The sequence below is a fragment of the Anguilla anguilla genome, chromosome 17, assembly GCF_013347855.1.
Source record: "Anguilla anguilla isolate fAngAng1 chromosome 17, fAngAng1.pri, whole genome shotgun sequence".
In the NCBI taxonomy this organism is placed as follows: Eukaryota; Metazoa; Chordata; class Actinopteri; order Anguilliformes; family Anguillidae; genus Anguilla; species Anguilla anguilla.
Window position 1 is genome coordinate 4,792,832 of NC_049217.1, and position 12,021 is coordinate 4,804,852.

The window sequence follows — 12,021 nt, forward strand, 5'->3', positions numbered from 1 at the left end:
TTAATGCATACTGGGAAGTTCTTCAGAGCATAAGAGTGAGCTTGTGTTTAAACTTGTTGATTAATCTTCAGTAATTACAATAACTGGGTATGGAGGAACCACCTGTGATCATTACATTGAATTGCACACACCTGCTGGACTGATGGACCTCATCATTGTTCCTAAAGAAGCAAGGAAGACACAAGACACTGCCAAATTTAATTTTTATTTTATTCTTCATAAATGCCTTCATACATATGCAATAGGGGTGGAGGGCAAATGCCACTATTTGTATTTGTAACTGTATACAAACTGAATGAGCGCCACCCCTACATACATTACATAACATTTATTTAGCAGACGCTTTTATCCAAAGGGACATACCAAAAGTGCAAATCATGGTCTGTAAAGGTGGGGGGTTTTGGAGAACCAGAAGCGACTAATAACGGGGTACGAGAAGCTAACGCTACAGGAAGCGTTAGCCGCCAAGTCCCGAAGGACAAACCTGTCCAGCCGCAAAACTGGCTCGAGAAACCAAAAACAACCCTTTACAAACCAGGGCGAAAAGAAAGGAACCAGTGATACAGAGACAGAGCTCTGATACCAAACCCTGAGACTGGTCTCAGAAATAAAAGGACAACTGAGTGACAAAATACTCCGCGAAAAGAAAATCCTGAGACATAGCTCAGAAAGAACAAACAAAAATACAATACCAGGGACAACGTCCCAGTACTAACCGGCTCACACAAGCTCAAAATAAAAGTTAAAATACTCTTCTCTTAGTGGGGCACCATAATGTAGAAGATAAACATCTATATCCTCACAGGTGCCGCCAGCCTGTAATAATCAGGCTCATAAATTAAATATACACAATGAATTATTATTATGAAAATTGCACATTAATAATTCATCTTAACCAAATCATGATATAATACATTCAGATAATACCAAATTAGTATAAATGATTCAGCTAAGCGGTGAAGATATTCATCTACAAAGTTCTTTTGACTACAAGTGGCTGACTCAATTCAACACAAGAGTAATATCAATACCAACCTTGTAAATGTAGTAGAGTGAACACAAAGTACCAAAAGGCACAAAGCACAATTCACTACTACAGGGTACAACAAACTATGTGAGTGCACGTGTGTGTGTGGGTGCTTGTGTGTGCATGCGTGTGTATGTTCTCCTGTGTGTGGGGTTGCGTACCACAGACACATGTTTTTGAGGGGTTTTTGAAACTAGATAAAAATAGTGGCTAAACAATGGCACATTGTATACCAAACGGATTAAGGATAACCATATGACTATTGGTGTGTGTTTCCCGAGATCAACAAGCCATGTTATGACCAGTTAGTAATTAAAATAGATCACATGCAAGATCTGTTCTGTGTGTGATATATATTAAAACTAACGCTTAAGAGCCAACCACATGAAAATGGTACCACATGAAACGTTTATGTTAATCATTAAAACAACAACTGTTAGCACCATCATGTACATCCAATCATAAATGTTGTTACATCGAGTCCGTCGATAATCATGCTATATGCCCAAAGTTATAGCCTTACTTGAGTCCTTGATATTTGTTCCATTGTTGGAATGCTTCCTGGTTTCCAGTGTGAAATATTTAGGAGTTGTTGTGGAAAGGGGGAAGCCGTTCACCCTTTTCTTCAGTTCTAAGACACGCAGCTTGATCCTGGTCACAGGCCGCTTGCCTCGTGTGACTTGCTCTGCAGGATATGTCCGTCATGCGTGGCTTCCCGAGTTCTTCGACCACCGCTAATCGCTTAGGGACACGAATGCAATTCCTAATGAAGACCAGCCGTGGCCAGACATTTTGCCATGGTTGAGTCATGACTGCCTTTTTTTTTAAAGCTATCAAGTTTTTCTTTTCTAAGATCCAGTTTTGATTGACATTGATTTGCTTCTTTGTAGCTAGGACTCCTTGTGGAGCCAGAACTCCAATAGCTGCAGGAAAGGCCTGTGAGGTAGAGACTGCAGGTTGGTTGGAGTTCACTGAATCAGTGTCAGTGGCTGCAGGTTGGTTGGAGTTCACAGAACCAGTGTCAGTGGCTGCAGGTTGGTTAGTGTCAGTGGCTGCAGGTCGGTTGGAGTTCACTGAACTAGTGGCAGTGGCTGCAGGTTGGTTAGTGTCAGTGGCTGCAGGTTTGTTGGAGTTCACTGAACCAGTGTCAGTGGCTGCAGGTTGGGTGGAGTTCCCTGAATCAGTGTCAGTGGCTGCAGGTCGGTTGGAGTTCACTGAACTAGTGGCAGTGGCTGCAGGTTGGTTAGTGTCAGTGGCTGCAGGTTTGTTGGAGTTCACTGAACCAGTGTCAGTGGCTGCAGGTCGGTTGGAGTTCACTGAATCAGTGTCAGTGGCTGCAGGTTGGGTGGAGTTCCCTGAATCAGTGTCAGTGGCTGCAGGTCGGTTGGAGTTCACTGAACTAGTGGCAGTGGCTGCAGGTTGGTTAGTGTCAGTGGCTGCAGGTTTGTTGGAGTTCACTGAACCAGTGTCAGTGGTTGCAGGTTGGGTGGAGTTCCCTGAATTAGTGTCAGTGGCTGCAGGTCGGTTGGAGTTCACACGACCAGTGTCAGTGGCTGCAGGTTGGGTGGAGTTCACTGAATCAGTGTCAGTGGCTGCAGGTTGGGTGGAGTTCACAGGACCAGTGTCAGTGGCTGCAGGTCGGTTGGAGTTCACTGAATCAGTGTCAGTGGCTGCAGGTTGGGTGGAGTTCCCTGAATCAGTGTCAGTGGCTGCAGGTTGGGTGGAGTTCACTGAATCAGTGTCAGTGGCTGCAGGTTGGGTGGAGTTCCCTGAATCAGTGTCAGTGGCTGCAGGTCGGTTGGAGTTCACTGAATCAGTATCAGTGGCTGCAGGTTGGGTGGAGTTCCCTGAACCAGTGTCAGTGGCTGCAGGTCGGTTGGAGTTCACTGAATCAGTATCAGTGGCTGCAGGTTGGGTGGAGTTCCCTGAACCAGTGTCAGTGGCTGCAGGTCGGTTGGAGTTCACTGAATCAGTGTCAGTGGCTGCAGGTTGGGTGGAGTTCCCTGAATTAGTGTCAGTGGCTGCAGGTCGGTTGGAGTTCACTGAATCAGTGTCAGTGGCTGCAGGTTGGGTGGAGTTCCCTGAATCAGTGTCAGTGGCTGCAGGTTGGGTGGAGTTCACTGAATCAGTGTCAGTGGCTGCAGGTTGGGTGGAGTTCCCTGAATCAGTGTCAGTGGCTGCAGGTCGGTTGGAGTTCACTGAATCAGTATCAGTGGCTGCAGGTTGGGTGGAGTTCCCTGAACCAGTGTCAGTGGCTGCAGGTCGGTTGGAGTTCACTGAATCAGTATCAGTGGCTACAGGTTGGGTGGAGTTCCCTGAATTAGTGTCAGTGGCTGCAGGTCGGTTGGAGTTCACTGAATCAGTGTCAGTGGCTGCAGGTTGGGTGGAGTTCACAGGACCAGTGTCAGTGGCTGCAGGTCGGTTGGAGTTCACTGAATCAGTGTCAGTGGCTGCAGGTTGGGTGGAGTTCCCTGAATCAGTGTCAGTGGCTGCAGGTTGGGTGGAGTTCACAGGACCAGTGTCAGTGGCTGCAGGTCGGTTGGAGTTCACTGAATCAGTGTCAGTGGCTGCAGGTTGGGTGGAGTTCCCTGAATCAGTGTCAGTGGCTGCAGGTTGGGTGGAGTTCACTGAATCAGTGTCAGTGGCTGCAGGTTGGGTGGAGTTCCCTGAATCAGTGTCAGTGGCTGCAGGTCGGTTGGAGTTCACTGAATCAGTATCAGTGGCTGCAGGTTGGGTGGAGTTCCCTGAATCAGTGTCAGTGGCTGCAGGTCGGTTGGAGTTCACTGAACCAGTGTCAGTGGCTGCACGTTGGTCAGGAGTTTGCTGAATCAGTCGCTGCAGCTGCATGTTGTTTGAGTTCAGGGATTCTGGGTCAGAGCCTGCAATGAGAAGCTCAGTCAGAACCCCAGTTCAGCAGAGCACAGTGTGGCTCATATCACACACTCAGCTCATATCACACACGCAGCTCATATCACACACTCAGTCTCATATCACACACTCGGCTCATATCACACACTCAGACTCATATCACACACTCAGGCTCATATCACACACTCAGCTCATATCACACACTCAGTCTCATATCACACACTCGGCTCATATCACACACTCAGACTCATATCACACACTCAGGCTCATAGCACATACTCAGCACATATCACACACTCAGGCTCATATCATACACTCAGCTCATATCACACACTCAGACTCGTATCACACACTCAGGCTCATATCACACACTCAGACTCATATCACACACTCTGGCTCATATCACACACTCGCACATTTTACATGTTTAATCTCATTCTACAACCAACCAACTCACTATGAGTCCAGAGTTTAATTAAGGTACAAGTTACCTCAGTAACATTCATTTCAGCCAATTAAAAACTATCCCAGAATTCCAGACCTGATTAAGATACAAACATTCAACCAAAACACACACACATACACACACACACACACACACACGCACGTTACACACACACACACACAAGGGACAACACTGCAACACACATCAAGACATGTAATCAGGAGTAATTAGTCTGAACCTTGAGCATTTACACTTGATTATAATGACATTCATAAGCACTGAGTAAAGAATAGGAGTAAATATACTCACTGCTGGTCTTCCCGTAGCCTGGAACAGAGACACACAGAGTTAGAATCATACACACAGCATGTCTGACTGTAACTGTGAAACTATTAAACTCTGAAATGTATTAGTGTGCCAGCTTTATTATGTGACTGTGCTGGTGTCTCTCAGAGTAAAGGTGTGTCAGTGGGTTTGTGTCTGTTACTCAGTCTCACTGTGTCAATATCTCTGTGTGGCAGTGACTCTCACCTGAGCTTCTCTTCTTCCACTTGACGACACCGACGGCACCGATGACGGCGAGGATGAGAGCGCCCACCACACAGCCGATGATGACGCCCATGGGGGGGCTGCTGCCTTCAGGAAAGTGCACTGCAGTCAGGGGGAATAACATAAAACACACACACACACACACACACACACACACGCATGTACACGCATACACACACACACACACACACATGCATGTACACGTATACACACATACACACACATGCACACACATAAACACACACACACACACACACACACACACACACACATGCATGTACACACATACACACATACACACACATGCACACACACATAAACACATACAACAATCACGCAATTCTTGATTAATACATTACATATTTCACATCTTCTATAATGAACTTGTGTCTAAACCATCCCTGACTATTTGTGTTAATCAGCGGTGAGTGTAGTGATTATACAGCTCACAGTACATAGTGTAGTAAGAGTCAGAGGTCCTACAGAGTGAAGCCCAAATGTTTTTCTGCACAAATTATTTACAGATCTATTCCTGAATCCTGGGTATCAGTACCATGATCTCACATCTCTCTCTCTCTCACTGTCCTCTCTCTATTTCCTTCCCTCTCTCCCTCTAACTCCCTACTTCTCTCTCTCTCTCTCTCTCTCTATCCCGCTCTCCCTCTTCCTATCAGTGTAGTGATTATACAGTGATTATACAGCTCACAGTATATAGTGTAGTGAGAGTCAGAGGTCCTAAAGACAGAAGCGCAGTGTGTTCCGGCTAAACCTCTCTGTGTGTTCGTCCTGTTTGTGGCGTCAGCAGGGGTGGGGGTAAGGATGTATATAGCAGGTCCAGGGGCCCCTAGAGGTGGGGTGTGTGTGGGGGGGGGGGGGGGGGGGCTCTTTCTCAAAACATTTTCTGCACAAATTATTTCTACATCTATTCCTGAATCGTGGGATGGACACTCGCTCACTCACTCTTGATATCTGTGTTCCTCTTGATGTTCTCCTCTTTGACAGGCAGAACGATGTCCTGTTTCAGGCTCTTGTGTTGTACAGTACAGGTGTAATTCTGGCTCTTCCAGTCCTCAGGCTTCACTGTCAGACTAGATGTGGTCTGGAAAGTTCCATCCCCATTGCGCACCATCTCCCCTGGCTCTACATCCAGGTCCTCTCCGTTTCTCTGCCAGGTTACCATGATGTCACGGGGGTAAAATCCGGTCACATGACAGGTAACACCAGGAGAGGAGGAGTCCTTCTGCAGCAGAGAGACCTCAGGAGCAACTGAGAGAGAGAGAGAGAGAGAGAGAGAGGGGAACAAATTCTATTGTTCAATCTAATTTACACAGGCAGTGGATGATTTTTGTCAGAGCATGCGTTTGTAAACTTGACAAAGGTGAAAGTTTTGATTTAATGTGTTGAGGTGGAATGGAACACAGGATTTGTAATGTTTTACTGATAATTGTTTTTTATTTTTGTTTTCTGTTTTGTCTTTTTTATTTTTACCTTTTCCTTTCTGTTTTTGTAAATAGTGGGGATTTGGGGGTATCTTTTCTGTTTTTTATTATTAATAAAGAGAACTTAAAAGTCAAAGTCTCTCTCTCCCTCCCTCTGTCTCCCCAACCTCTCTCTCTCACTCTCTCTCTCTCTCTCCCTACCCTCGCTCTCTCTCACTCACTCTTGATGTTCTCCTCTTTGACAGGCAAAACGATGTCCTGTTTCAGGCTCTTGTGCTGTACAGTACAGGTGTAATTCTGGCTCTTCCAGTCCTCAGGCTTCACAGTCAGGTTAGATGTGGTCTGGAAAGTTCTGTTCTCATTGGACACCGTCTCCTCCAGCTCTACGCCCACATCCAGGTCCTCTCCGTTTCTCTGCCAGGTTATCGTGATGTCACGGGGGTAGAATCCGGTCACATGACAGGTAACACCAGGAGAGGAGGGGTCCTTCTGCAGCAGAGAGACCTCAGGAGCAACTGAGAGAGAGAGAGAGAAAGAGAGAAAGGGAGAGGGAGAGAGAGAGAGGGGGGGGGAATAGAGGGAGATTTATTTGAACATCACACAAAATATAATTTCAGAAACAAATACATAAGCAGTAACCTTCATTCCATGGCAATGTTTGTAAAATGGACAAAAAAGCCAAAAAAGATTTTTAAATCAACAAATGCAGTCACAATAAAAACAAAACAATACAATAAAACCCTCAGAAAACAGACAACCAGTAAGACAGAGGTAAAATCAATAAATTAAATAAGTAAAAACACAATAAAATCAGAGTAAAAAACAAAACCATTCCAGTTTGAACCTAGTCCTACATACTGTTGCTTAGAAGCATACATTGTGGCCCCCTTTATCATCCACCACACAAATAGCTTCATTTACGCACCAAATTTTCTGGAAACTACTTACATTGCTATGCAAGCTAAAATATGTGTGCTGTATATGAAGACGTTGTAAAACCATCCCCCTAAATACCTGCAATAGATCTGTTACTGTTTTATCCTGTTCCTCCTTGTGATCCAAATTTCAAGCTTTGCTTGCCCAAATAGGAAATTAAACAATGAAACTTGTGTTTTGCACTGTACCCCGGACCCAGAATGAAGACTCTCATGTCAAAAATCACCCCAAGCCTCCCACACGATCACTCAACAAACCAAACAATGATGACAGACGATTACATTGCACAAACAGGTGGTGCACAGATTTCCCCCTCCCCACAGAAAGGGCAGCCCTCCCCTAGGGGATGGTCTACATGTGCCAGGTGTCTACTAGTGGCTATGGCTCCAAGGATAAGCCTCCACTGGAGGTCTCCTGACCACTTTGGTACTGGTGTCTTATACAGCAATGTCCAATTCCTTAAAGCCGGTATAAAAATTGGTCCCAAACCCTGCCAAACACCTGCCCTCACCTCCCCCAAGGAAAGAAGGTGCCGAACCTTCACACAGACAGTGTACAATGCCCTCTTGCTCACAGCCTTAAAAACCCCCAGCAAGGGCATCCTGAAGGTTAAAAGCTTCCCCTGTTCCTCCTGCCAGTCCCCCACCGCTGCGGGAAAGCAGGGGTCTTTATACACTGAAACACAAGCACAGCACCGTCTTTTTCAGATGACGTGGGTAAAGCTGCCCTTATTCCCACTAGGATCCTCTCCAGCAGCCGCACTGAGCGTGTCCCCACCGGTGCAGCAATGGCAGCCGTGTCTGTCCAGCCATTGTCCTCCAAGCTCCACAAGTGCGCCAGCTTCGTCATATAAGCCCTTACATAGTTTCCTTTGAGGCCAGCCAAGACTTGCGGTGACACCCCCAAAGGTCCCCCCGTTGCATAATAAAAATGTCCGACCATGCCCTCAGCATAGAGTAACAGAAGTCTGGAAGGCCTCCAGCTCTTGCCCCCCGTAAGTTCATTAAAAAAAGGTGCCGGTCCAGCCCCCAGCCCCTTGCCTTCCTCAGCAGAGCACAGGCGGTCTCCCTCCAGCTCACATCGGCATGATAGAGAAGCCTCTGTGCGGCCTGCAAGCGTAAAGTCCTCACACGGCTCTCCAGGTCAATGGTACTAGTGCGTTTCCCTCAATGCATTGACAAGCTTATGCCCTAGTATAATGAACAATACCAGGATTTGACGTGACGATATTTGCCATAGTTAAATGAGTGTAACATGGTTCTGTTTGTTCTACAAATACTTTTTTGCTTGTTTTCTGATTCACAGTGGTGCAGTGGGTAGCACTGTCGCCTCACAGCAAGAAGGTCCTGGGTTTGAATTCAGCCTGGGCCTTTCTGTGTGACACTTGAATGTCTTTAGCCTAGGTGTATGTAAACTTTTGGCCTCAACTGTATTTAGCTTGTTAAATGTTTAGTTGGCAGAAGTGCTGTGTGAACAATGGTGTAACTGATTTAGTCTAACAAACAAACCTGCTGTAGGTTATAGTCTAGGCTACTCCCACAACTAAATTGCCTAGCTATATCAATACAATACATTTCATCTTCATATGCTTTAGTGTAACAACACTTAAGCTGAGATATGAACCAATAATATTATTATGTACAAGACATAATTGAAATTGCCTTTATAATCGTTAGCTATCATTATCTAGCTATAGAGCTAGTTAGACTAGGAAATTTGCAAACTACCATGTAGCCAACAGGTTATATAGATGCTGTTCTCCCTTGGCCTACAGTAAATAGTCTGATAACACGTAACTTTAGATGTTCTGTCTTTGGAAATATAACTCACTTCAAAGCATTTGAACTTTTATTATTAACCACAAGGAAAAACACGAAGTTAGCAGTTGCTAATTCATAACTGTTAGTTGATAGCGAGTTATTTAGTTGTACCCAGTTACGCAAATGCAGTCTGAGAAGAAAATGAAGCCACTGTGCATATAGGCCCCGTCACATGATGAAGCTGCTATGGTTGTCTCTATGGTTACAAATCTCATCAGTTTTGTTCTTAACCAATCAGGGATCAGTGCGCCTAGTCAATGCATTTGGAATAGTTATCTCATGGGAGACAGATTATCAACCCAACCCCCCCAGGCTACCCATCCACAGGCCCAGAGCCCACCAGGAGCAGCAGCTCAACTATGCGGCGATCCTTAACCAACCAGCCCCTCGACGCCCCCCAGCCCCCGCCTTTTGAATATTTTTTGTCATATATATATAATGCCTTGAAAATATTTCCTGTACACATTTCTTGCCAATGAAGCATATTTAATTGAACTGAAATTGAGAGAGAGAGAAGGGGGGAGAGAGAGAGAGAGTACTGCAGTAGAAATCTGCTCTCAGTGATGCTGTACCTGTCTTCCCCAGGGCGATCATCCTGTAGCTCACGTACTTCTTCAGTGCCTCAACGCAGATCTGGGTCAAGTACTGCGTGTCATTCTTACACTTAGCTAAATTCCACTTCACTGCACTGATAAACATCTGCTGTGCAGGTGTAATGAAAGGCCAGCTTTTCATGTCTTCAGTAAGAACGTCTGTCTCATGGTATTCATAATGTTCAATCTGTCCTGGATCTCTGGTGTCATCATCCCGCTGACAGCCATACTGGAAAGTGTGCACAACTGAGGAGAGAAAACACACGGTCACTGCACACATCCCACACACACACACTGTCACTGCACACATCCCACACACACACACACACACTGTCACTGCACACATCCCACCCACACACACACACACACACCCATTCTCTCTCTCCAAGTCACCTGCAGCACACTCACTCACAGAGCTCTGATCCCACTAAGACTACAGCATTAAGCTCTGATCCCACTGAGACTACAGCGTTAAGCTCTGATCGCACTGAGACTATAGCATTAAGCTCTGATCTCACTGAGACTACCGCATTAAGCTCTGATCTCACTGAGACTACAGCATTAAGCTCTGATCCCACTGAGACTACAGCATTAAGCTCTGATATCACTGAGACTACAGTATTGGGACTGATTGTGAAATTATATAATCCTTCAGGACTTTAATTACTTCATATTGCAAATGCTGAGAGCACAGAGGGAGCTGTATATTTAGTCGTATTTTTTTTATTGAAAAGATGGAACAAAGAGCAAAAGTCAATACCTTGAACATATTGGGATGGCAGGTATGCCATCCCGCCAAGTTACGCCTTGGCAGGGGCAGGCCCCATACCTATACAGCACCGAGAGTTTGGCCACAGGCACTCAGCCCTTAAAAACATTAAATTCTGTACATTCTGACCCCATTTCAACAGACAGAATTCATAAACAACTTCACATGTCCACACAATAAAGCCCAAAACTAAGGGGATTTTGCGTTTTCTCCTTCTTCTTCTTCATCTCTTTCTTCTTCTACTTCTTCTCTTTCTTCTTCTTCTCATTCTTATTTTTCCTGCCGCCTATCCCACTAGCAACATGTCTCCCCATTGGACATTTCACTGACACCAGCCAAATCTTCACCTACACGACCCAATCAAAAACGCGCATACACACGCAAAATACCCATACCTTTTTACTCTGAAACATTTCTCTCTCTGTGTATGTGGACATGGTCATAGAGATGCTCATGTCGGATGCTCCGGTGGTGTGCTACACGCACATAAGGGATCTGAGCACAGTTCCTTGTGACTTCCATGTTTATCTCATTGATAATCCTCTGAGGTACGTCTGTTTGAGGCAGGAGGGTAGATGCGATGACTTTAGCTGTAGGATAGGTCTGTGTAGCTGTCTTCACCACAGTGGTCAGGGCCTTGGCCACATTAACTTTACTTGTGCTGAGGTCATTGGTCCCTGTGGGTAAGATGATGTGGGAGGGCTCTCCCAGCGATGTCTCTGTTAGCAGGCGCAGGGCAGACTGAGTGGTGGGACACCAGAGCTTCCTCACTCTTCTCCCAAGGAACAGCCGTCTCTCGTCTAGATGTTTCCCGTTAGAGTCACACAGGATGACAACACGGTCCTTTCTCCGCTGTCCTCTCTGTGGGCTGTTGGTGAGAGCAGTGCTGGGTGGTGGTCTGTTCTTTGTGGTGGTGGAGCCTCTTTTTTTAGAAGTATTATGAGAGACTGGGGAGGCTGGGGGGCTGGGGGAGAGGGTTTGGTGATGTGTGTTTGTGTGCTGGTGTTGTGGTTGTTGTGTGAGTTGGTGTCATGGTTGATCTGTGAGGGTGTTGTTTCTGTGTGGTTGGTAGTGGTAGTGCTAGTGGTAGTGTGTATGGGAGTGTGAGGAGGTAGATTCCTCTTCAGCTCCTCTAGCTGGTACTCCAGAGCCTGGCTGTGCTGCTCCCTCCTGAACAGTTCCTCCTTCACTCTCTTCAGCTCTCTACAGATCTCCTGGTTGGACTCTTCCAGCTGTCTGACTGTAGAGAAGAGCTGTTGGAGTTGGTCCATAGTGGGGTTTGTAGGCTGGCTGTGGATCAGGTTGAGGCTGCAGGTGGTGTCCTCTTTGAAGAGTACGTAGTCTCTCTCCAGTTCAGAGCAGGACCCTGGGGGCACATCTTCACTGTTAGGCCTCACCTCTGACTCTTGTTTGAGCTTCTGGGCCTCTGCTTTTAAAGGGAGGAATTTGGTTTGGAAGTCGCTGAGGCTGGACTCTGGCCCTTGTACCGTGACTGTTCCATTGTGGTAGATGTTGACAGTCATCTTGAAGTCATCTTCTCCTTCCAGAGTCAGCTGTCTTCCTTTACTGATGCCT

The 12,021-nt window shown here is 46.1% G+C and overlaps 1 protein-coding gene and 1 long non-coding RNA gene across 2 annotated transcripts in view; one reads left to right on the forward strand and one right to left on the reverse strand.

The window, feature by feature from the left end:
- Nucleotides 1-2,295: 2,295 nt before the first annotated feature.
- On the forward strand, nucleotides 2,296-2,689 carry LOC118216224. Its single transcript, XR_004762986.1, has 3 exons — nucleotides 2,296-2,367; nucleotides 2,509-2,547; nucleotides 2,665-2,689. It is a non-coding gene; the product is annotated as an uncharacterized LOC118216224 (long non-coding RNA).
- A 2,216-nt stretch (nucleotides 2,690-4,905) lies between these two features.
- The window catches only part of LOC118217078 (H-2 class I histocompatibility antigen, Q8 alpha chain-like), a gene marked incomplete at its 3' end in the record, with an annotated part of 54,070 nt that continues 46,954 nt past the window's right edge, over nucleotides 4,906-12,021 (reverse strand). Inside the window, exons 5-7 of the mRNA XM_035398875.1 lie at nucleotides 6,550-6,843; nucleotides 5,850-6,155; nucleotides 4,906-4,991 (exon numbers count right to left, since the gene is read on the reverse strand). Of these exons, the coding sequence (XP_035254766.1) occupies nucleotides 4,906-4,991; nucleotides 5,850-6,155; nucleotides 6,550-6,843 (686 nt within the window). The remainder of the gene's footprint in view (nucleotides 4,992-5,849; nucleotides 6,156-6,549; nucleotides 6,844-12,021) is intronic.